The sequence below is a fragment of the Natator depressus genome, chromosome 3, assembly GCF_965152275.1.
Source record: "Natator depressus isolate rNatDep1 chromosome 3, rNatDep2.hap1, whole genome shotgun sequence".
In the NCBI taxonomy this organism is placed as follows: Eukaryota; Metazoa; Chordata; order Testudines; family Cheloniidae; genus Natator; species Natator depressus.
Window position 1 is genome coordinate 141,511,235 of NC_134236.1, and position 26,216 is coordinate 141,537,450.

The 26,216-nt window shown below is 42.5% G+C and overlaps 1 protein-coding gene across 5 annotated transcripts in view; it reads right to left on the reverse strand.

The window, feature by feature from the left end:
- The window catches only part of AKT3 (AKT serine/threonine kinase 3), a 258,369-nt gene that overhangs the window by 30,637 nt on the left and 201,516 nt on the right, over window positions 1–26,216 (reverse strand). For all 5 annotated transcript variants that reach the window (XM_074948930.1, XM_074948931.1, XM_074948932.1 and 2 more), the window contains one exon: window positions 9,263–9,477. In XM_074948930.1, the coding sequence (XP_074805031.1) occupies window positions 9,263–9,477 (215 nt within the window). The remainder of the gene's footprint in view (window positions 1–9,262; window positions 9,478–26,216) is intronic.

Below are 26,216 nucleotides of genomic sequence, written 5' to 3' on the forward strand. Positions count from 1 at the left end.
GTAATAATAATTGTTCATTATTTGTCCCCATATCCTCAAATATAGAGAAATGGTGGCCAAACAGGGGACTTTGAATTATACAGCATACTAACTATAATTTCTTTTTGAGAAAATCACCTGTCAGTCAAAGAACAAGCATAATATGTTACGCTCTCTAAATTATGAGTACACAAGATTGATACAGTAGAACATCAGAGTTACGAACACCTCGGGAATAGCGGTTGTTCGTAACTGAACAAAATGTTATGGTTCTTCTTTCAGAAGTTTTCAATTGAACATTGACTTAATGCAGCTTTGAAATTTTACTAAGCAGAAGAAAAATGCTGGTTTTAATCATCTTAATTTAAATGAAACAAGCACAGAAACAGTTTTCTTACCTTGCCAATCTTTTTTTTAAACTTTCCCCCTTGTTTTAGTAATTTACATTTAACACTGTACTGTACTTGCTTTTTTTATTTGTGTCTGCTGCTGCTGATTGCATACTTCTGGTTTCAAATGAGGTGTGTGGTTGACTGGTCAGTTCGTAACTCTGGTATTCACAACTGTCAAGTTCTACTGTAAATCATGCCAAAATGAGCTGGATCCAAACAACCATTTTTAGTAGTGGTCTGTCTCTGTTCTATACTGACAGCACAGCAGACAAGTAGTTAGAATGTATAGTCAAGTGACTGATATACAGGTGTTAGATGGAAAACAAATGGTTATGTTTCTTTGAGAATTTGAAAATTCTGTCTCTGCATTACGCACAGGAAGAGACAGCAAGAAACATGAATTAGTGAAAATTTCACAGTGAGGCATATAACCAACCGGTGCCTCTTATATCCACTAATACATGTATTCTTCAGCACAGAGAAGACACATTAAGGCAGTCCTGTCCCACTCCTCCCTAGTCCCTCAGATGAGACAAGAAAAGGTTCTTGAGACATGTACTATAGAGCAGAGGTTCTCAAACAGTGGTCTGTGAGCTCCATTCAGGTGGTCTATGGATAGTTCCCTCTAAGGTGCACACCTGGGTGGCCGCACATGAGAGAATGAAAGGCCACCCACCTAATTAATGGAGCCATGCAGTGAGAAGAGGAGGTAGGAGGAATTTGGGACATGCAGGGCTGTGGTGGCCAGGGAAAGAGATGACTTTCCCCAGCTCCAGGGCTGCGGCTGCCGGGGAGAGATGGCCCTCTTTCCCCGCCTCAGCTCTGTGGTGGGAGAGAGACCCCCCCTGCTTCCCAGCTCAGCTCTGTGGCTGACGCAGAAGGGGAGAGAGGGCACATCCATTGCATTAGAAACATAAAAGACTACTGATATTAAAATATGAGCTGTGTGTTTTTATCTGTAGAACAAAAAACGTTAATTATTATTAAGGTTTTTTTTTATATATAGTGCTTTTATCCAAAGTGCTTTACAATATTTAACTAACGGTACAAACAACATTTGGAAAGATCATTAAGTGGTCCGCCGAGACCCTCAGCAATTTTCAAGTGGTCCATGAAAAAAAAAGTTTGAGAACCACTGCTATAAAGTGTGCACTTTATATGCATCCAACAAGAGGACAATAGAGTTCAATTCTATCTTAGTATTATAATGACATCTCAAACCAGACTAGTGGGGATTGAGAAATACATCTGGAAGTGTTCCAACACCATTTTCTCAATAACCCTCCCCAAAAAGAGACGTGTCAATAACTGGCGAGATTGTTTACATCAAAAGACTATGTAGAACAAAGGCTAAACCAGATTTTACGTAAAAATTCAAAATATTTTTTTTTATTTTATCCAAACCTATTCAACTAACTAGCAATCAGTAAACCCAACTCATTGTCAAACCAATCTCGGTTCCATTAAGAGTTTTCGATTTAAAAAGGGCTGGGTGATTATCAGGTCACTTCCTAGTGGACAAAAATCCCTTCATAAAAATGACACTGTTACTAGTCTTGTTTTGTTTGGATTCATTGAGGACTGAACTATTCTCTCATTCCCAGAAGTAGTCATTCTAAGTCTAAACTGAGGCACAAAGATAGGGCAAATCTATGAATCTGGACCCTCCACCTCAAGGGGACACAAAGATAGTGAAGTATTCACTCCACAGATATGTCTACATTGCAGTAAAAAACCCATGGCTAGCCCAGATTAGATTACTTGGAATAACAAGGCTTGGGCTGTGAGGCTAAAAAACTGCAGTATAGAGGTTTGGGTTTTTGCTGAAGGCAAACATCTGAGACCCTTCAAGGAGGGAGGGTCTCAAAGCCCAGACTCCAGCCCAAGCCGAATGTCTACACTGCGATTTTATAGTCCTACAGCCCAAGCCCAAGTCAGCTGACCCCGGCCAGCTGCGGCTCTGCCATAGGTCTTTTATCGTAGTGTAGTCGTACCCCATGAGACCAGTGCCAATCAAGGTCCAGTGTCCTTGAACGATAGTTGAAGAGAAGCCTACACTTTCACTGCCTTTTTTTTTTTTAAATAGATAAATTCAGTTTTCAGCATGTCAGCAGTCTACCAACTTTCGTGAGGAAGGGAATGTTCCTTCCCTCCCAGCAGTATATTCTCTCTGTCTCCTTCCTCTGAAGTACTGGAGATGGCCACAGCTGGAGATTGGATAGAGGATGGAATGAGCCTATGCTCTGAGGTGGTTTTGAGAATTCTCTCTCCCAGGTACTTGGCTGCTGAGTTTTGCTTTCATGCTCAGGGTCTAACCGATTATCATATTCAGAGTTGGGAAGGAATTTCCTCTGGGTCAGATTGGCAGGGACCTTGGGAGCTTTTCGCCTACTTCTGCATGGGGCACAAATCGCTTGCTAGGATTATGTCACTTACACTGAGGGGCCTCAGGCATTAGTGCACCTCGGTCCCTCCAGCTCTTTACCTGTGGCACACAGTATTTTAGTTTCCTGAGGGCTGCAACACTTTGGTCTAATTCTGATTGTTGGGCTTGGTGTGGAGGTGGCTGAGTGATGTTTAGTGGCCTGTTATATACCAGAGGTCAGACTGGATGATCTGGTGGTCCCTTTTGGCCTTGAACTCTTATAATTCTATAATAACTAAAGATAAGAAAATAATCAAGAATAAAAAGGACAAATGTTAAACCTTAGTAAGGAAGGTGGTATAAACAGGCAGTGTGTTTCATCAGATGGATTAGACAATAAAATAAAAAGCCCAGAGCAGTCTTTCAAACCATCTGTGTTTCTCTTTAAGGCTTATTATTTCAGTGTGCTCAAAGAGCAACAATTCCCACAAACAAAACAGACTGGTCTTATATTGCCAGAAATTGAAACAGAAAAATCCAAGCCTGGACCATCACCTTAGCCACTGGGGCATGGAGTCCTCCTTATTCCAACACATCATTCCCTTTTTGTTTCCCAAGCAATTATTCAGAGTTTCCTGCCTCTCTACTAAGGAACCTGACTGGCCTGCAGTCACCAGCCTGGCCTCTCAATATCTTTTGCGATCATCTGTGCAAGGAGAAGCCAAGCTGCAGTTAACCCTCTCCCTGTGTGTCAGTGGCTACCATCCACACCCCAAACAAAGTTGGTTGGTAAATATGGCTCTATCATAAATACTACTATCTGCAAAGAAGAATTACAGGGAACTATTTTTTTCCAACTCTAAAAGTTAGTATTTTTGAAAGAACACCATGCTTGGAGATTAAAAAGCATCATATGTTGCTATACAAACAAATATTTATTTTAGTCCAAGACGATATTCTCTATACTGAATTAAACATTACTTTAATTTACTGAATTAAATATTTATTTAAAAATAAGAGACAAAAATAAGGAGATATCCACCCAGCTACCATACAGCCTCACTCTGCAATCAATTCAAATTAAAGATATCTATGCATAACTGCTATATTTTCATTTTTTCACATTACCAACCACATAAAGGATTCACATTAAAACAACTGAAATCTAGGTATGTATACTTAACACACACAACCTGGAAACAGATTTTTTTTTTTTTTTAAAATATTGAGCACCTTAACCTGGATTAACTACTCCAGGCGGTAATGTTTCACAAATTTACAGAGAAAACACTAGGTTACCCTGCATGCTACTTGGAATTGAATACATTCTGCTACCGCCACATACATGTCTCAAATCAAACACACCTTACTATGACCTAGAGTTCATACTACCAAGAGATATAAAGCAGAGATATTTTCACATGTTCCCTCAGACATACTTATCTAAGGTGTTAATGATGAAAAAAGGTTTAAAAAAAAGTGTGGAGTGAAGAATTTTTCTTTTTAATCTCCACAGAAAATTCAAGGGTCTTTTTCAAATCTTGCCCACATCAGCAACTGGAAGAATGCTTAAGCTATCAAAGTAGCCCTCCATTAACATTTCAGACATAGGCGTCACATAATTATGACTTTGGCTGTTTATTTGGCTCTACTCTTTTTATTGTATTTGTATCTATTGTTTTCTTCTAAGTAGAACAAGGTCTCTCCAATTCCCTTCCATGACTGCAATAAGCTAAAACTGTCCCTACCACTTGGATAACATAACGGTATTAGTATTTCGCCTGGGCCTTTAGTTTAAAAATTCCTTCTGGTTATTCTGCTGCTGTATCCTTTATAAATCTTTGCGCACTAGCTGAAACTTCAGATTTGATTCTGTGTCTTGAATTTCTTTTGTTATTAAATTTAGAAAGGGGTGGGAGCAAATGAGTAAGAATTAATTTAATATGTGTGTGATAAATTATCAGCAGATAATTGACAAATTAAAATGCAATCATCCTCCAATCCAAACTGGATTTTCTTTTGCTTTGGGCAAGGCTAACAATAGTGTAAACCTATCCACACAAGCCTTAAGAGCTCAAAATGATAACCTCAAGTAGATCCCACACATGGCTATCCTGAGGCAAAATAAATACTTCTGAACTCTAACCTATTTTTTTCTAGGTCAGTCCATTACTCATTCGTATGATCACCATTAACAATAAATTAAAGATATTTCCCTTTCCATTCTATTTTTACGCTGCTCAAGTATTAATATAGAGTCTTCCTTTGTGGCTTCTTTTAACTAAATGTACTAACTACATTTCCAAACCTCTCCAAATAAGACATGTTCCCCAATCCCTTATCCCTTGTTTTGTGTTTCTTTGGGGGTACCTACGATTTATCAAAGTTGTATCTTTTATATGCGCACACACATAAATAAAGAGCTCAAAACAGTATACACATGAGCACTACTTTATGGTGGGGCAGATTAATGTTTAAGAATTTTGCACTACCAAGTGCACCCATCTGTCTTGCACATGAGGGAAAAAAAAAATCTATCTTTATCCGAATTCGTGTTACCACAAGCTGTTCCTCTGAGCCCCCGCCCTTACTTGCTGCGCCCCTCTGCCCCAGCTCGCCTCCGCCTCCTCCCACGAGCACGCCACAGCTCCGCTTCTCCCCCTCCCAGGCTGTGGAGCTGCGGCGCACTTGTGGGAGGAGGCAGAGCGGAGGTGAGCTGGGGAGGTGGGGCGCAGAGGAACCGCTCCCGGCCCCAGCTCACCTCCACTCTGCCTTCGCCTCCTCCCCTGAGCACGCCGCCGCTGCTCCGCTTCTCCTCCTATCCCCACGCTCCTGCACCAAACAGCTGATTGGTGTGGCAAGCCTGGAAGGGAGGGAGAAGCGGAGCGGTGGCGCACTCATGGGAGGAGGCGGAGACGGAGGCAGAGCGGAGGTGAGCTGCGGCAGGGAGCGGTTCCTCTCCCTACCCAGATATAACGCGGTCCTCGGGAACCAAAAAATCTTACCGTCTTATAGGTGAGACCGCGTTATATTGAGGTAGAGGTGTAGTAACAGCTAATTAATACATATGTATACTTTTATACATAATTTATTATTATACAAGTGAAGTTGGGATTATATTTTCCAATGTGCATTACCTTATACTAATCAATGTTGAATTTCATCTGCTATTTTGTTCCCCAGTTACCCAGTTTTCTGATATCCCTTTGTAACTGTTCGCAGTCAGCTTTGGACTTAACTATCTTGAATATGTTCATTCCCTTTTTCAGATCATCCATGAATATGCTAACAATGCAGGTCCCAATACAGATCCTTGAGGGACCTTGCTGTTTACCTCTCCATTCTGAAAACTGATCATTTATTCCTACCCTCTGTTTCCTTTAGTTTAACCAGTTAGGATCCATGAGAGGATCTTTCCTGTTATCCCATGATTTGTTTCCTTAAGAGCCTTTTGTGACAGATCTTGTCAAAGGCTTTCTGAAAAATCCAAATACACCATATTGTATATTGTACTAAAGGATCACCTTTATCCACATGACTGTTGACCCCCTTCAACAAATTCTAACAGACTGGCTAATAACTGCCAGGATCACCACTGGAACCCTCTTTAAAAATTGGTATTACATTAGTTCCAGTTATTGGGTAGACAGGCTTGTTTCAGCAATAGGTTACATACTACAGTTAGTAACAGTTAGTTGTAGTTAGTAGTTCTGCAATTTAGTATTTGAGTTCCTTCAGCACTCTTGGGTGAATACCATCTGGTCCTGGTGACTTATTAAGGTTTAATTTGTTCCAAAACCTCTTCTTGTTGACACATCAATGTGGGACAGTACTTCAGATTTGTCTCCCAAAAAGAATAGCACTGATGTGGATAGTTCCCCCACATTCTTTGCAGTGAACACCGATGCAAAGAATTCATTTAGCTTCTCTGCAATGGCCTTGTCTTCTTTGAGTGCTCCTTTAGCACCTTTGTCGCCTAGTGGCACCACTGACTGCTTGTCAGACTTCATGCTTCTGATGTACTTTAAAAAACTCTTACAGTTAATTTGTGCATCTTTAGCAAGCTGCTCCTCAAATTCTTTCTTGGCCTATGATATTAATACTTTTATACTTAACTTGCCAGAGTTTGTACTCCTTTCAATTATCCTCACTAGGTTTTGACTTCCAAATTTAGAAGGAACCCTTTTTACCTCTAATGGGCACCATTACTCTGCTGTTTAGCCATGGTGGCATTCTTTTGGTCCTCTTATTGTCTTTTTTTGATTTGGGGTATACACTTTGTCTTAGTCTCTATTACGGAGTTTTTAAACACTCCCCATGCTGTTTATAGGAATTTAACCTTTATGACAGCTCCTTTTAATTTCCATCTAACGAGTCCTCATTTTTGTGTAGTTCCCCTTTTAAAGTTAAATGTTACCATGGTGGCTTTTTTGGTATTTTCACTGCTACAAGGATGATAAATTTAATTACATTATGGGAACTACTACCTACAGGTTCAGCTATAGTTACCTCTTGGACCTGGGCTCCACTTAGGACTAAATCAAGTATTGCCTCTCCCCTCATGGGTTCCAGGACTAGCTGCTCCAAAAAGCAGTCATTTGTAGTGTCTAGAAATTTTCTCTCTGCATCATGCCAAGGGACTGGGTAGTCAATATGAGGATAGTTGAAATCACCCATTATTACTGCACTTTCTGCTTCTGTAGCCTCTCTAATCTCTCTTAGCATTTCAAAATCGTCACCACTGTGGTCAGTAGTGTATTCCTATTGCTATACTCTTATTATTCAAGAATGGGATTTCTATCCATAGAGCTTTTCTATGGTACACATTGTTTCATTTAAGATTTTTACCTTATTTGACTCTATGCTTTCTTTCACATATAGTACCACTCCCCCGACCAGCGTGATCTACTCTGTTCACTCCTATATATTTTAGGCCCTGGTATTTCTGTGCCCCATTGATTATTCTCATTCACCAAATTTCCATGATGCTGTTGTATCAAAGCCTCATTTAATGTCGGGCACTCTAGTTCATCCGTCTAAGTATTTAAACTTCTAACATACATATAAGCACTTGTACATTTAGTCAATATTCAGTTGCTTGCCATCATGTGTTATTTTTAAACGGGACTCTGTTTTATTTGACTGTTCCTCACTAGCTCCTACCTGTACTTTACCAACTCCTTTACTATTCTCTTTACTAGACTATAGAGTTCCCCACTTTAAAAATTCAACCCTAAGGGATCTCTCTGCCCAAATCATGTGCTCCTTCACACCTGTCAGCTTCCCAGCCCTTAGTTTAAAAAAATCCTCTACAATCCTTTTTAATTTTACATGCCAGCAGTGATTTCCATTTTGATTTAAGTGGAGCCCATCCCTCCTTTAAAACCTAGTCCTTCCCCAGAAGGTTCCCCAGTTCATAATACACTTAAATCCCTCCTCCCCACACCGTTGTTTTATCCACGTACTGAGATCATGCAGTTCAGCCTGTCCTACTGGCCCTGCATGTGGAACTGGAAGAACTGCAAAGAATGCTGCCACGGATGTCCTGAATTTTAATCTCTTACCTAGCAGCCTAAATTGAGCCTCAAGGACCTCTCTCCTACTTTTCACTGTGTCATTAGTACCTACATGTACCACAAGCACTGGCTCCACCCCAGCACCACCTGTATGTTTACCTAGATGTCTTGTGAAATCAGTTCACCTTCGCACCCAGCAGACAATTCACCATGCAGTTCTCCCACTCATTACAAACCCAACTACTACTACTGCCTGTCTATTCCCAGTAACTGGAGTCTCTGCCCCCGGAGGAATATCCTCAGTGTGAGAGGATATCATGACATGCTCTCAAAGGTGGATCCCAACAATGGGATTGTTTCCCTCTGCTCAAGTTTGATGCTCTCCTGCCCCAAGACTTTTGTCCTCATTAACAGAACAGGGATGGTCAGACAGGAGGAGAGACCGCTCTACAACATCCCTAAAAGTCTCCTCTATGCACCTCTCTGTCTCCTTTCGCTCCTCCAGTTCAGCCACTCTGGCCTCAAGAGCCCGTACTCTGTTCCTGAGGGCCATGAGTTGCTTGCACCACACATGCACATATGCCACCTGCCTATGAGGCAAGTAATCATACACTTTGCACTCAGTGCAATAAACTGGGTAGCCTGCACCCTGCTACTCGTCTTCTTGCCTGCATTTTTACCCTGGGGACTTTTTTATTTAGACTAAATTTATGGTATGTTTGTAAAGTGTACTGGCTTTTCTTTATTCGGTCAGTTGCTTTTCTAGGAGAATGGGTGACTATCTAATTGTTAAATCATTGGGACTCTTCCCCCTGTAGCCAAACTCTCCTTATCATGGCAGCTCACTCAGTTGTTATGCATTCTCTCTATATATATACCTCCCACCCCCCACGACCTGCCCAGGATAGCATTAGCCTAGACAATTTTGTCTTATTCATTACATTAATTTCATTTTTCTAATTTAATGAAGTTAAGATTTATATTATATCTCAGAGTTCTTTTACACTCACCGTTTATTTGGATCTTTTATCAAGAGACCCGAAAGTAATGACTTTGCATCTGACGAGAGAGTTCGAGGGAATTTTATGTCCTCCATTAGTATTAGTTCAAACAGTTTCTCATGATCCTGGTTGTAGAATGGTAATCTCCCACACATCATTTCATACATGACAACTCCCAGGCCCCACCAGTCCACTGCACGACCATAGTCATTGTCTTCTAATACCTAAAATACAAATAAAAAAAAACCTAAGCATAAATCATATGGGGTTTCAAACCGATCTTTTCAATCCATTTAGATTGAAGGTTTTCATGTATTAACATATCTTTCAACCTTGCCACGCTGTAATATGGGGCACAGATTCCCAAAACATTGGACACAGAGACACTGACCCTACAAAGTTTATTGCTTATTACAAAATTGAGCCCAACCAGTCCTGGTTGAAATTCTATTCATGCTAAATGGTGCTGTGACAGCACAATTGTTATTTATATAAATGTCTGAGACAAACAGAACAGAGAAGGTTGTTATCAATGTGACCAGTGCATTTTTCCTTCCCGTTCTCCCCCATTCCTTCCCCATTATCCTATCACAGGGCCCTCCATTTCAGGAGAGGAAGGGAAGCTTGATCTACTGGCCATCAACCACCGGCGCTGTCTTTAGCTCCTCTCTGACTCCTGTCTTAGGGGTTCTCTCTCTCCTCCTCCCCAACTATGTCCTCTCCTCACTTGGGCTCTCCAACTGCAGCAGGAGAGTCTAAGACTAACATTTTAATACTTTTAAAGTATGCATAGCTTCCTAGCAGGCTGTTTATATGCTGGACCCCCAGCTACACTTCCCTTCACAGTCCAAAGCACAGAACACCAGAACTGATTCTGGTGCATTGAAATATGCTTGTCTCCACTGTTTATGGCTCTAGAGGACTTCTTATGCCACAACCCTTCACCCCAATATCCCCCAAGAGAATGGAGATAAGCAACCTAGACAAGCTGATTTCAATACGCTTTCATAATGAAATGGAGAAAGGTATCACAGTGGAACATGGCCACAAAGAAGCCCTAAAAGCAATGCAGTTGAGGGGTACAATGTGTATGTACATATATACAGGCATCCTGAAAAGTGCTGATTTGTTCAAATTCCTTTAATTACTCATCTAAGAACCTTAAAAATTGTGTGACAATTAGAAGTTAATAATATGAATTCCTCCATATGAAAGGCACTAATTTTAAGTGCACAGGGCACAAATATTTACTCAGGACAGATACACTTAAGAGGCAAAATACATAATGCATCTTTTAAATAAACAATAACCCAAAACTTTTTAAGAGTTCAATATAATAAATTATAGACCTGAATAATACACTATAGAGATAATTTAAGAGACACAGGTAAAGGAAATAAGAGGTTTTCCTCTGTGACTTGATAACAAAGATGCAGAGATAGCGGAAGGCTGTTCAAGACAAAAGCAGCTGCTAAGGAGAAGGATTTCACAACGACAAAACTGTATTGAGTAGCCAAAGGAGTGGTCAGATAAGTGAAGTGAACTGGAATGGAAGTAGAGAGACATAAGGCCCCGGAGGTCAGTTACAGTCAATGCAGAGATACAGGGGGAAAAAGGTTTATTTAAAAAAGAGAAAGCCAAATTTACCTGGGACCTTGGAATGAACAAGGAGCCAGTATAACTGTTTGGGCATGGGGATGCACTTCTTTGTACTTGTGACAAAGCAGCCAGCAGCATCTGCACATGCTGGGGTCTGAAGGCCTAAGCCAGGGGTGGCCAACCTGTGGCTCCGGAGCCATATGCGGCTCTTCAGAAGTTAATATGCGGCACCTTGTATAGGCACAGACTCCAGGGCTGGAACTACAGGCACCAACTTTCCAATGTGCCACGGGGTGCTCACTGCTCAACCCCTGGCTCTGCCACAGGCCCTGCCCCGACTCCACCCCTTCCCATACCCTCCCGTGAGCCTGCCATGCCCTCGCTCCTCCCTCTCCCCCCCAGAACCTCCTACATGCCAGGAAACAGCTGATCGGGAGGTGTGGGGTGGGGAGGGAGAGGTGCTGATTGGCGGGGCTGCTGGTGGGTGGGAGGCGCTGGGAGCGGGGCTGTTGAGGGCCTTCTGACGTATTACTGTTGCTCTTTGGCAATGTACATTGATAAATTCTGGCTCCTTCTCAGGCTCAGACTGGCTACCCCTGGCCTAAGCCTTTTGGGAGAGGACCGAAAATGGAATTGCAATAGCCAAGGTGAGAGGTGATGAAGACAAACAGAAATGGCTGCATTATATCAGTACTACTTTAGAAGACCTTTATGTAGTTGCTCTATTGTTGAATGCTGAAATTGAAAGGGAGCAAATCTGAAACAGATAAATGGAGTAAAGACTGTTACCTACCTTTCGTAACTGTTGTTCTTCGAGATGTGTTGCTCATGTCCATTCTAATAGCTGTGTGCACGCGCTGTGTGCACGATTGTCACAAGTTTTTCCCTGAGCGGTGGAGCCCCCTGGAGTGGTGCCTTTGTGGCGGTGTATATAGGTCCCTGCCAACCCGCCATTTACGCAGTTCCTCCTTGCAGCATCCAGCACGTCCCTGCAGCCTGAGCCACTTCCACAGCTCCCATTGGCCAGAAATGGCGAATCGTGGCCACTGGGAGCTGTGGGCAGCTGTGCAAATGTAAACAAACTGTCTAGCAACATGGGCCGCAGGTTGCCCAACACTGACTTAGATACATTCAGAATGAGCCCCAGCCTGCTGAAAATAGTTCGTGCCAGGGCAACATGCTCCAGCACTTGCACTCGGGAATTGCCCTGGATAAGTCAATCGTCCAGGTACGGGTGTTTGCACAGGAAGGCTGCCACGAGTGCCATGCATTTTGTGAACATGCGCGGGGCTGCTGAAAGTCCAATGGTAGTAGAGTGAACCGATAGTGCAGGCCGCTGACTATGGATCTCAGGAATCTCCTGTGTGCCAGAATAATTGATATATGAAAGTACGCGCCCTTCAAGTCGAGGGCGGCGTACCAGTCCCCCAGATCCAGGGAAGGAACGATGGTGGCCAGAGAGACCATAAGAAACTTCAGCTTTCTTATGAACATGTTGAAGTTTCACAGATCCAGGATAGGCCTGAGCCCACCCTTGTCCTTCGGGATGAGGAAATATTGGGAGCAGAGCCCCCTACCCCTGAACTCCTGAAGAACCTCCTCTATTGCTCCCAGCACGAGGAACGATTGCACCTCCTGTAGCAGAAGTTGCTCATGAGAGGGCTCCCTGAAGAGGGACGGGGAAGGCTGGTGGGAGGGCACAGAATTGGATAGAATATCCCACCCCTACTGTGCTCAGGACCCAGCAATCTGAAGTAATCTGGGCCCAGGCATGGCAGAAGTGGGACAGACTATTCACAAAGGGAGGGCAAAAATCCAGGATTTAGGCCAGCACTCCATCCCTGGGCACACCTTCAAAAATTCAGCTTAGAGCCAGGGGGCTGCTTGGAGGAGCCGACACTGGCCGGAGGACTGTGGGGGACGCCTCCTGTTGTTTCTGCCCCTCCTTCGATTATAGTCCTGCCTGGGGGGACCTGGATAGAATTGTGAGAGGGGATGAGGCTTGAAGGGTTTTCTCTGGGGTGCTTGTGTGTGAATTCCCAGAGACTTGAGGGTTGCTCGCAAGTCCTTGAGCCTGTGCAGTCTCGAGTCTGTCTTGTCAGTGAACAGCCCCTCACAGTCAAATGGGAGGTCCTGTATGGTGTTCTGGATCTCCGCTGGGAGTCCCGAGACCTGTACCATGAGCTATGCCTCACTGTGATGCCCGTAGCCATGGTTAGCACCGCCGAGTTGGCGGAGTGCAGAGCAGCCTGGAGGGAGGTTCTAGCCACCACCCTGCCCTCTTCCAGGACTGCAGCAAATTCCTGTCAGGATTCTGACAGAAGCACCTCCTGAAATTTAGAGAGAGCATTCCACGAGTTGTACACATAGCAGCTAAGTACCAACTGCTGGTTGGAAATTAGAAGCTGGAACCCCCCAGTCGAGTACACTTTTCATCCAGAGGTCCAGCTTCTTAGCATCTTTATTCTTAGGGGCGGGCCTCGGCTGCCCCTGCCGCTCCTTGTGGTTTGATGTGTCGACCACCAAGGTCCCGGGTGAGGGGGTGGGTGAAGAAGTCCTCATACCCCTTCTGAGGGACAAAGTAATGCAGCTCTACTCCCCTGGCAATTGGTGATCTTGACTGGTACCAGCTCTGCCGGGACACGTACAACTCTGCCTCTGACTCCGATGAGTAGTCCGAGCCCGACCAAGGAGGAGCGTATCCTGACAGTGCCAAAGAGCAGTACCGTGGCAATGGGGAAAGGTGCCGCATCATGGTGCGCTTGTCCCAGTGCTGGATAGGAGGTGCTGCCATCAGTGCCAATGCCAATGCCAGAAGAGGTGCAGCAGCCAGTTCTTGCACCACTTGCACCTGAGCCAGTGCACAGGAATAGGAGGCCAGGGTCAGTGCCATCATGGCAATTAAGTCCCGTACGGTCTCAAAAATGTCTGGTGTGGAAGGGTAATCCAGGTCCTCCTCCAACACTTCCCAGACTGGAGAGTACCGCTAGGGTAAAAACTTCCGATGATCATGCACATGGCATGTGCACACACCTATTCGAATGGACATGAGCAATCACTCAAAGAAGAATACTATTTCGCACAAACACAGTTAGCTTGTGGAACTCATTGCCACAAATGATCACTGAGGCCAAAGGCTTAACAGAATTCAAAAAAGAAGAGGATGTATATGGATAATGAGAATATCCAAAGGTACACTAGACAGGATTTTTTAAAAAGGAAAAAAAAATCAGAAGTGAAATAAACCCTCATGCTTTAGGGCACAAGGCAACCTTTAATCTTTGAAAATTAGGGAAAGTTTCTTCCTGTGACCAGGTTATTCCAGAACTCTGTCAACTAACGGAGCTTCTTGCACCTTCCTCTGAAGCATTTGATACTGGCCACGGTAAGAGACAGAACACAGACCAGGTGAACCACTGGTCTGGGTCAGTATTGCAATTCCAATGGCCTCATGTCAATGTATATATTCGAATACGTAGTCTTCACTATCATTAAAGATTAGGAGTACTATGATGAAAATGTATATTACTAAGGGCATGTATAGAACTAAGATCAAGAATAGTAAGTTTTAACAAATTAACTCATGCATTTTATACATTTATAAATAAATTACATTTATTTATGCCAAAACACAGAGACTCATCAGATATTCTTTATTATATCAGAATTTGATACTTTCAAGGAAAGGGTGAGATTTTGGAGAGTGTAAAATTAAACTAATTTCCTATATGTGACCAAATGAACTAAAATTACTTTTGCTTTTTAAGATTAAATATTGTATGAGTAGGAGAGTGTTCCAAGCGATTTGCTGAAAAACTGAATATCAATTTGTGATGTTTAGAATATTTTAATCACCATTTTCTCTAACTTAGAGGAAAGGCAAATTTTTCACATATGCAGTCATTTCTAGTGTTTGCTGTCATTGCAAGAAAAAGGCTAACTAAATAAAACGGTGACACAATGGTACATATACTACACATAAGATGAGGTGTGGACTGAATGTATGAGTTAGAAAATGGCAATGGAGGAAAAAAACCTTTCATTTTCTGAACACGGCATTATCACATGGCCAATAGCTGGAGTGTATTGTATGTGGGGTTTTACCTAATAATAATAAAAAGTATGAGCAACCTTTTGCTGCATTCCCACAACAGCAACAAAACAGTGGTACAAAGAAAGAGCCAAATGTGATTTTTAACTTCTTTTTACATAAAATAATAAATAAGCATAAAAACTGGATTAACTGCCTCACGAACCCGCATATCACCAGCCGGGTTCTCATCCCCAGCTGGCAAAACTGGCAACCCTTTATTTTTGTTTAAATACCTGGTTTACAGCCAACCAGAGAAGCAAGTACATTCAAAGGTTTTAGTTTAGGAAAAAGAGCAATAAAAAAATAATGTTAAATTATGGAAAATGTGTGTCAGTTTATTATAATATAAATTTAATACCGTGTATAACGAAGTCATAGTAAACGCATGAAATTATTTTTTTATTTACATAAGAAATATTATGTGCAAAATTCTATCTTAAGAAATTTTCAAAATTTACAGGATGTGGAAAGTTAATGGTACTGGTTAGTGCTCAGTACCTCTTAGGATCAAATCTATATTAAGTGTATATGTACAAGAGTGAGTGTCTGTGTGTGTATGTATTTTCTCATAGTGCTACAGTATCTTTTTCAACCAATTCTGAAAACTTTTAAAAAATGGAATGTATCTTAAGGTCAGGAATGCTCCACCTCAATAGGTTATACACACCTTTTAGAGTAAAGCTTAAAGGAGCATGACAAAAAGTTAAGTAGTTTACAAATGTCAAAAGAACAGTATTTTAAGGTTGTTCATGAGTACAGCACAGAACTGCAAAGAAACAGGAAGAAAATACAGAAATGGTGACTATACGGCTGCATTTTCTTGAATTAGGGGTGCGTATTTAAATCACATGCTTGGCGTCCCCCTCCCCCAAAGTGTACACTACTCAAGCTAAACAAATCATTCAAGTACACTTTTGTCTTTTCCTCATTTTCCCCCATGACTCTTTTATACGAGGTTGCAAAAGTTCTAATATCACCCCTCCTGTTCAAAGGGCATAAGAGCCTTCTAGAAGATCAGTAAAGAGGTGTGAGCTACAGTGTGTGTGATTTCAGTGTGCACATGACAGCCAGCTCTACTTCATCATATCAAGTCATTGCAGCTGGCTTACTTATCTAGTGTTTGATGGAGACTGGGATGTGGGTAAAAGCAAGCTGACTGAGGCTCAACTTGGATAAAACTGTGGACTGGGGAAAGACTCAAGAAATGAGATATTATGGGCTCCCTTAAATGAGGGAGCATGCCTGCCATTTGTTACCACGGGTCACAACTTAAAGATTATGTTGGGTTGCTTACCTACTCCTGTATGTCTAGATAGCAGGATAAGCCATTTGAATTTGACTAGAAGATTATCAGGCTGATTCTTGTTAAGGCCTTAAAGTGGCCATAAATTAAATTTACAATTAAATTGTGAGGATTATTAAACTTTAACAGACACTGGAATGACTCTAAAATATACAGTCTTATTTGTATCGAACACATGGCATAGTATGGGTTGGAAAAATGCTTTAACAAGGACCTGCACAGATACTGCTAAGGTGTACTATGGTGGACCACATTCCCAACCAGTAAGGAAGCGGTTAAAGAGCTACTCTGGGCACAATCAGCACCAAACTTCTGCTTCTGTGAGGACTGTCAAACCTGGAGAGGGGCAGCTCCTTATATGGTAGGATCCAAGCCCAGTGTGGGGTGGCACTCAGAGGGAAGCAGAGCTTGAACTCCTGGGCCCCACAAAGCAGAGCTGCTTACCAGAATAGCTCCTGAAGAACCTCTGCTGCCTGGATCCTCTGAAGAGATAAAGGGGAGCATCTTTACTTCTGGGGGGGGGGAGGGAGCATTATTTATTTGTTTTTTTTTTTTTAGAGCTTAGGGTGCACAGCCCAGACTCCCCCCAGATACACAGGAATTTAGGAACCCAATCACCCCCCACAGAGACCACTTATCTTCAGTCTTGTGAGGAACAGTGGGATTAGCCCACACTGTTTTGTGGGCTGTAGGATTATTTTATTTGCCTTTTTCATTTAGAACTGCTGTTATGCCCAGAAGGGCTTCATAAGACATATAGCTGAAGAATTGCACCTGGCACTCCAAATCAGGGCTACAGTGATGCCAGAAAAAGATGTCTGGAATGAGAGAGGCACCCATCCCCACAGCAAGTGAATGCCCTACAGGTATATCCTACGACAAAATATTTGCCTCAAGAATATGCAGTTACTTAAGTGCTCTTACAGATGTTTTATGGGCACTGGACAGTATTGTAATGTCAAACAGGGTTAAGCTGTTGATTTGCATAAGAACTTCAATTTTCACTGTGCTTAAAAGGCTAGCAAACCTAATTATGTTATTATATAGATATAGCAAAATACCAGTACCAGCTAACAAAATTTATTTAAAATAGGTAGGCAGCTGTATTTCAGATCTGACTCAGATATCTGATACATAAAATGATTTTTAAAGCAAAAGTTCAAGAAAAAATAATTGCCCCATATTTATACTTTTATCAATTTAGACATTAAACACAATCCACACCCGAGGCCGCCAATCTCTAGAAAACCACTCTTACCTTTTCTCTATCCAGCTGCAATGGTGAGTCAATCAAATGTATTTAATGGTTTTAGTGAGTTCACCACCTGCTAACTGAATAGGGTTTTAAGGCAAATGCTATCAGCCATTTATAGGAGTGACTATGTGATGGGACACTGCTTACATAAGTGGGGTACAGTTTTCCAAAAACCCTTGCTACTGCCCTGGCATGGAAATAATGAACCAAAAAAGGATCTGAAGGCACCCTTCATAGAAAGGAGCATGTATCCGCACACAACTAGTAAGCATTGATTAGTGTAGTGCTGTTGCTACTGCTTCTTGAGAGATTCAAGCCCCTAGTGGCTTCTCAAAGTCTTCTTCCTGATTATAGGAGACAAGCTCATGCAATCCATAGTTTGTTTACCATACGGTACCAAAAAGCAATCTGATGATTTTAACTTTTATTTTTTAACTCTACTAATCTAAGACAAACACTCCTGTGACCATGAGAATGAAAGACTCCACATCCCATTGTCAGTCTCTTACAAACTGTTGTTCATAAGATTTATTTTTTAAAGGCAATAGAAATCACTTTCACACTGTTGTGTGCATTAATCATTAATGTCATAAAAGACGACTTCTTGGGGTTCTGAACACCCTTGACATTCAGTTTACTCACAGTCTCTCTCAACACTTTAGAGATATTCATTATAAGACAATGCAGATCCTGACATATCTTATCGCTCAATCAATTCTGACAGAACAGATGGGAAAAGATTAAAACAACTAAAACTGTCTGCACACCTATGTTGTGAAAGAAAACTGAGAACTTGGATACACCAATTTACAGTTAATTCAGGGGGGAAAAACTGTTTTCAATTAACCTTACAGTTCAGGTGAATAGTATGCACCTAATAATTTCTACTAACACGTCACACATTCTTATCACTTCAGTTGTTGGTCTGTTAGAAAATATTCACCACCCATATATTTTTCAATAGAAGTTAAAAATATATTTGTTATAACTTTGTATGAATTGTGGCAACTGTTGCAGCAACAACGAAGTATATAATTTAAAGCTCTGATCAACAGTGGTGATAGACATTTTACAAAACAGTCTCAGACACCTATCACTTAAATAAAGTAAGAAAATCACTCATACAGAAGGTTGTGGTGGTGTCTGTAAGAACCTGCAGAGCTAGAACCTGGGACCCTGGGGGTTCTGGGCCACTAACATCTCTGCATCACCACAGGAGGACCCTGTGAGGCTGGGCTCAGCAGGAAGTACTGCCCAGCAGGACCTGAGTGGTAGCCCACTGATTGGCTGGTACTAGTACTTAAACCAGGAAGCCATGAAGGGAGCTGCCTTAGCAACAACACAGACTGCCTCCCCATCTCTGCTCGCAATAGACCCAAGATTCTGGCTTCTGACCCTGGTTTGTCCTCGACTTTGTTATTCGATTGTCTGTAACCTGGAGCCTGACCTCAATCTCTTGGTAATCTGACCCTGCTTGATGCCTGTCTCTCAGTTTGCCTTCTGGCCCGTTTCAGACTCTGACCTCCCAATATCCTGGCCCTGCCTGCCCTCAGATGACTGATTCTCAGTCTGCCCACTGGCCTGTCTCAGACTCTGACCTCCTCGTGGTATCTGACTCAGTCTGAATCCCAACTCCTGCTCAGACCAGTAGGTCTGACCGCCCACATGCTGGTTGTAACAGTGTCAATCAAATTATGAGTTCTATGAGTTTAACTGTATCCAAAGAATGATAAATCTCCCAACTTTGTAGTTTGAAAAAACTGAATATTTGGCCTGAGGAGTTGATAGAGACTTCTCCAGTGTTCTTGCCAAACTGGGAGATGGGTATGTGGGATCTCAGTAGCAGAGGAGCCATTTTTCCCCATCTAGCCAGTTTTCTCAGGCATTTCCCATCATTTTAAGATTAGCACGCAATGCCGCATGATTTGGCAGTCCTGCACAAGAGTTTTTCCTATTCACTTTTAGGAGTAAAGTTCCCCTTTTCTCCCTCCTTCTCTTTATGATATCTTAAAATACTTAATAGACAGAATAAACTGGCTGCTGTAACGGCAAACTTTTCATTTTTTATCCATCAAAAGACAGAGCTTTTTCAACTACTGTCACACTAAGAACTCACTGTGCTCTTACGAGAGTTTAAAAAACCCTGTCAGAGCAAAAAACAATGAGATACCAACTTAAATGTGCAACTCCCAACAAGAAACAATAACTTCAACAGATTACAAAAAGTGAAAAATATTAGGCATCTACACAGAAATTTTTTTTCCCAGTAAAAGACCACAGTACTGCAACAGCAGGGTTTGCCTACTCAAGAAAAATCAAATCCTCAGAGCTAATATGGAGACAATGGATAATAAAGTAAGAGGGAGATACATTCGTACTGTAGGATTACAAAATAATCTTCATAGAAGCAGCTGGGGTGACTATACAAATGGTTACTAGAGGCTTCAGATCCACAGAACCTATCATTCCTCCTTCAGTTTGATATCATTAGGTACTCCCCAGTTAGGAAAATTGAGTGATTTATGGCCCTATTTGGAGTCTTAACACACACTTCCATCTATGAGATGCAAGACAAGCTGGAGAAGTAATGAATACAGATACTTCTGCAAGATTATTTTTCCTGATTAATTAGCCATTCTTGCTGAGAAGATGTAGCACCTTCACCAGTGTCTTAAAAAAAGGGAGGGGGGATATTTGGGGCTTTTATTTATACCTTGTAGTTCTCAGCAAAACTAAGGACTATTGGTGGAGGACACACTTATATTTTCATTATCACATGGACACTACTGCAAGCTGTACCCGGATGATAAAGGAGTTTGCCAGTATTGATGGACTAAATTAATTAAAAGAACATTACATTAATAAAAGCTTATCTTAATTTTATAGGGAACTGTCCTATTTAATTGTTTTGGACAAAAATGTGGCTTATATTAGAAAACTAATCCCTACTTTGAAGTACTGGGTTGTACAAGATAGTTATAGACAGACAATGTGCAACTGAAATGTCTTCTACTTTTGGGGTTTTTTTATGTTTTTAGCGTATTTGTTACATCTTTAAGAGGAAAGATGTCTGACACTGTGTAGTAGGGCAGCTGCCCCACTCCTGGAGAACAGGAGTTAAAAGCAGCCAAGCTAGGCTGATTGGGGAAGCAGCCGCAGCTGGGGACATGCCAATCGGGGCCCAGCTGGCCCTGATAAAAGGGCTGTGGACCAGGAGCTGAAGGAGTCTCTCTCTAGCTCTGGAGAGAGAAGAAGTTGGCTGCCTGGGAGAGAAGGGTACCTGAGGTAGGTAGAGTAGTGCTGGGGAAAGGCAAGAGGAGCTGGGGAGCTCCAGCCTGGTAACTCCCCAGGCTGCAGGCCTTGTGCAAGGCCTAAAGAAGGTACTGGGGCTGCAGAGGTACAGTCCAGGGTTAGGCAGAGGCAGCTGGCCCAAACTCCCTTGTCTGTGATGAGTGGTTTACAGACTGCAGGCTGCCCCAGTGAGCGGGGGCTAGATGATGACTGCCAGTAGCCACTGAGGCAAGGTGGGGATAGAGGGTTGAGGGTTCCCCTGGGAGGGGAGACCCAGCATGTGGGGGTACTGCAGAGGGCAGAACTCCAAGGTAAAGGGCACCGGGGTCCGGGAGGGACACGGGGGCCCTAAGGCAGGCAAGACATCGGCCAGGAGGAGGCGCTCCGTATGCTGGAGAGCTAATTCCCGAGACGGCCAGGAGCAGGCGCCGACCAGGTGAGTCATCGCTTCGCTACACACTGGTTGTGGACAATTAGGCTGCACGTCTGGTGAGATTAGCCAGATTGCATGAAGATTCAGAAGTATTTACATTAGAACACTCGTATCTGGCCTAGGGAGAAAGCCGAGAGTAACTCTTCTTCTACTCTTGTAGGAGCTGTTGTGTGTGTTCAGTTGTACAAATATTTTCTCATGTCAATGCTGCATGGCCTTTTGATCTTGCTGCTGCTGTTTTCAAATAAGTGATGTTACTGATCTGTGTATCCTGCCTTGCCTAAATTTCATCACGTTGTCTTCAAGGCCCCTTGGTTTAATGCTAAGGGGACAAAAATGCTGGCACTCAAGTTATTAGCATTCATTTTATGAAGTAGGTAGGTTCATGAGAAAGACCAGTGTGGTCCACAATACTATAACAAACTATAACAGAAAGGGAAAAAAGGACGACTTGTCTGAAATTTCACAAGTACAAAATTTCAAGGAAAAATGTAATTTTTTCCATTTTCACATGCTTCAAAGTGAAAAATAACTTTGCTTAAAATTTTGATGTAAAGTCATTGATTGGCAAACAGTTTCCTGCAAATATAACTTCATACTCCTATTTATAACACAAACATGAGTGTGTGTAATGAAGGTATATAGTCTCTCCACCCCCACTACGCCACAAGAATCTCTTCACCTGCTGCTGAAATGAAGTTCAATATACAATAAACCAGCTCTTCAACACCTCACTGCAACATCATTACATACTATTTGTCTTACCTGACTAACTATTATTGTGTTCCTACATGTGACGTGACCAGATTATGCATGATAGTACCTTGGGAGACCTAGATAGCATGGAATGTATTTAAATTGGGAGTAAATAAATTTAAAAAATCAATGGAAACTGAAGTAAAATTTAGTTAATTGTATTTTGCTTAACTAAATTTCAATTTGTCCAAGACAACAAGGGCAACACCTCCACGCTTGTGAAAATTCCATGAGATCGTTGGGGACCACAAGTGGTCAGAACTTGGAGTTTTTGGTGTCATCCAGAAATTACCACCTAACAGAAAAGTGCTCCCAACCACCATGATAGGGCAGTGGTTCAGTATGGATTCAGAATAATATGAAGGGTGTCATTCAACTGAATCATTAATGCCATTTCCTATAGTTTCCTGAGTTTTCCTTGAAGGTTTCCCATTCAGGTACTCAGTAGTCTAGATTTTACTTAGTTTATGAGATCAAATATACCGCATCCAGGGAAGTTTTGTAACAAATGATGTAGAAATGGAGGTTACTAACCTGTAACTGGAGGTTCTTCAAGATGTGTGGTCCATTTCTGTTCCCGACATCGGTACACATGAGCATCATGCACCTAAGACCAGAGATTTTTGGTAAGCGGCATTTGTTGGTTTGCATATGCCCAGTTCGCCTTTCGTTTTGAACCCAGGGCACAAGGGGCAGTGTGGACCAGTGCTTCACCAATTTCTTCTCCTACTGTGAATCCAGTTATGAGTCACAGCAGAGAGGATGGAGGGCGGGTAGTGGAAAACAGATAGGGATTACACATCTCAAAGAACCACCGGTTACAAGTAAGTAACCTCAATTTTTTCTTTGAGTGATGGTCCCTATGTGTATTCCACACATGGGAGATTAGCAAGCAGTAGTCAAACAGGAGCTGAAAGCAAGGACACAGAAGTGATGGCTGACTGTAATACTGCTGTCCCCACAACTGTATCTGTAGTAGAAGATTAGACCAACGCATAATGTCTTGTGAAGGTGCGTAAGAAGCTCCAGGTAGCTGCCCTACATATCTCTGACATAGATATATCTCTCAGAGATGCATGCAGCAAGGTTGCTTGTGCTCTAGTGGAATGGGCTCTCACCACCCCAGGTGAACTAGTTGGTAACACAGAATAATGTAGCCAGAGATTCATTTGGAAAGTCTCTGAACAGACATGGCTTGACCTCGATCTCTCTCTGCTATGGCAACAAAAAGTCTAACGGTCTTTCTAATTGCTTTTATTCTTTGTAGATAACAGGCCACTGCTCTTCAGAAAGCTAGATAATGAAGCCTTCTCACCTCATCAGAGGCATGTGGTTTTGGAAAAAATTACCGGTAAGTGGATGGTGTGACTTCTGTGAAATTCTGAAACTACTACAGGGATGAATTTCAGGTGGCAGCAAAGGGAGACCTTTACGGAATGTAATATATAGTGGGTCTGCCATGACTGCTCCCAGCTTACCGACCCATCTGGCTGATGCGATGAGGACTAGGAAAACAACTTTAATCATGAAATGGATATAGAACATGTGGCTAAAGGTTCAAAGGGAGGTTTGGTGAGACATGAAAGAATGGTGGAAAGGATCTAATAAGTCCCTTCAGAATCTAGTCATCCTGGGATGAGTGAAGCTGGTGTGGTCATCAACGCAGGGGATGAAAAACACTAATTGCTACTCAATGAACCTGTAGGGAAATAATAAAGAGGGTCTCAAGGGTAAATAGATTTTTCTAGAATCGCAGGGACCCCAGTGGACTCTGAAGGTACCTGGCATTGTTGTGCTCCAGAGGACAAACACTTCCACTTAGCTGAATAGCATCTCCTGGTAGAATCCTTCCTGCTTTGGTTGAGGATGGATTGAACTGACCTGAAATATGAACGCTCTACATCTGATTGTGAAGTTCTGTAGTGAGAGCATCAGCCATGAGGCTAACCCAAAGTATCTTGGTGTTACACTGAACCAGAAAGTGACCTTTCGACAACACCTCGAGAACAACCGTGATAAGGTGAGGTCTTGTGTCGTGCTTATCAGGAAATTGGCCGGAACATCATGGGGCTCCAGTCCACGGACCTTACAAACTGCAACAATTGCCTTGGTATATTTTGCAGCTGAATACTGTGCGCCAGCATCATCTCACAGTAGTCATACTAACCTCCTTGATGCTCAACTCAGTAACGCATGCACATAGTGCCAGGGACGCTCAAATTGACTCCAGTCAACTGGCTCCCAGTCCTATCGCACATCCAGCCTCCACAGATTAGAAGAGCTACCCAGACATCTCACTTTCTCAACCATATCAATGCAAACATGAGGATCCCATTGCCCAATGACTTTCAGAACCCACAAAAGACAAGATTCAAATCCCGCAAATCTTTATGGAACGGCATCAAGACCCTTGTACTGAACTTTGATGCTGAGGCTCAATGGAGGGCCACATGGAGCATTTTGACCACTCAAAATGAAACGGCTTGTTATTGACCCTGTCAAGGAACCACCGGGTTTTGATTTATGTTGGAAAGATTGGTGCAGATTGAATCATATCAGTACATCTCATAGCAGATGGGGACAAACCCTCTTTAAATGGAAAATCAGCCAAACACTTATATGCAACTGTGGTCACCAGGCACAAACAATGGAGCACCTCATATCTGAGTGTTCCCTTTGTTCTTTTGCCGGAGGCTTGAAGGACATTCACCAGCTCACTGCTGTGGCAATGTGCTGGCTATCAAATCTAGATATAAATTTGTAATCACTGCTACCTACCCAAGCCATATGAAAGAAGTCTACACCTGATGCCAATCAAAATACCAGGCCTTGAGTTGCAGTGACCCTGGATTGAGGTGCTTGATAGTGGTATTGTGTTGTGTTAGCAGGTTCGGAAATGGTCAGATGTTGACAGGCATATGGTTTGAAGTCTCACTTGTTCCTTGAACCAGAACCATCTCAGCTAGCTGGGCACAACAAGGATGACTCAAGCCCTGTTTTGATAGATTTTCTACAGAACCCATGGTATTAATGAGATGAGAGGGAAAGCATACCTGAAATGATCCCTCCATGGTAGCGTAAGGGCATCTCACTTTGAGCCCGTCTAGAGCTGCTCTGGAGCCGTACAGGAGACATTTTTTGTTTGCCTGAGAGACAAAGAGGTCCCAAGACAGCATTCCCCACTGATTAAAGACCTTATTCAGGACCAAACTGTGAATCTCCCACTTGTAGTCCATGAAAAAAATGTCTGCTGGGGAATTCTGCACTCTTGGTAATTATGCTGCTGAAAGGACTATATAAAGTCTGAAACACCAATTCCAATGGCTGGCTCTCTCTACACATACAGGAAGGGATCTTGTTCCCCTTTGCTTGTTTATATAGAAGACAGTTTGTGATATTGCCTTACATTATTTGGATATGCCGGGATTGGATGAGTGGAGGAAAGCACTGCAGGCCTGACAGACTGCTCTTAGTTCCAGTAAATTGCAATATATCTTGGACTCCCAGGGGGTTAAGCGGTCTTGTGCAATATGATCATCCATATGAGTTCCCCAACCTCAGAGGGAGGCCTTGGTAATGAAACTCACCTCGGGTGTAGGTGTGAGCAAAAAGTCCCTACTCAAACTTTTTCTGGCTTTGTCCACCAGATGAGAGAGGCCAGAACCTTGAACAAAATTATTACTTTGGCATTGATGCTGACTTTTTCTGGTGAGCAGGCAGACTGAAGCCAGGTTTGCAAGCAATGGAGATGGATCTTGGCAAATGGTATCACGTGGGTGCATGAGGTCACGCTGTCAAGGAGGGAAAGGCAAGTTCTGACTGAAATCTGAGGGTGACCTGTTTTATGAGATCACCCATGGCATGGAATCTCTTGATAGGAAGACAGGATCTTGCTGTAGTCAAGTGCAGGGTCACTCCTATGAAATTTATGTACCTACAGGGAGTCAAAGTGGACTTTCTGTGGTTGACACAAATTCCCAGGGAAGGTAGTAGACGCAGCAGGAATCAGGATACAAACTGGACTGCCTTGCATGATCTGCCCATCAAAAGCCAGTCATTGAGGTATGGAAAAAACAGTAAATCCATTACTTCTCATTCAACAGCCAGCACTGAAAAGACTTTTGTAAAGACACAGGGGTTCCATAGCTAGCACAAATGGAAGGACTGAATTGGCAATGGTCTTGACAAAGGAGGAGCCTGGAGAACCTTGTGTTCACCAGATGAATATCTATG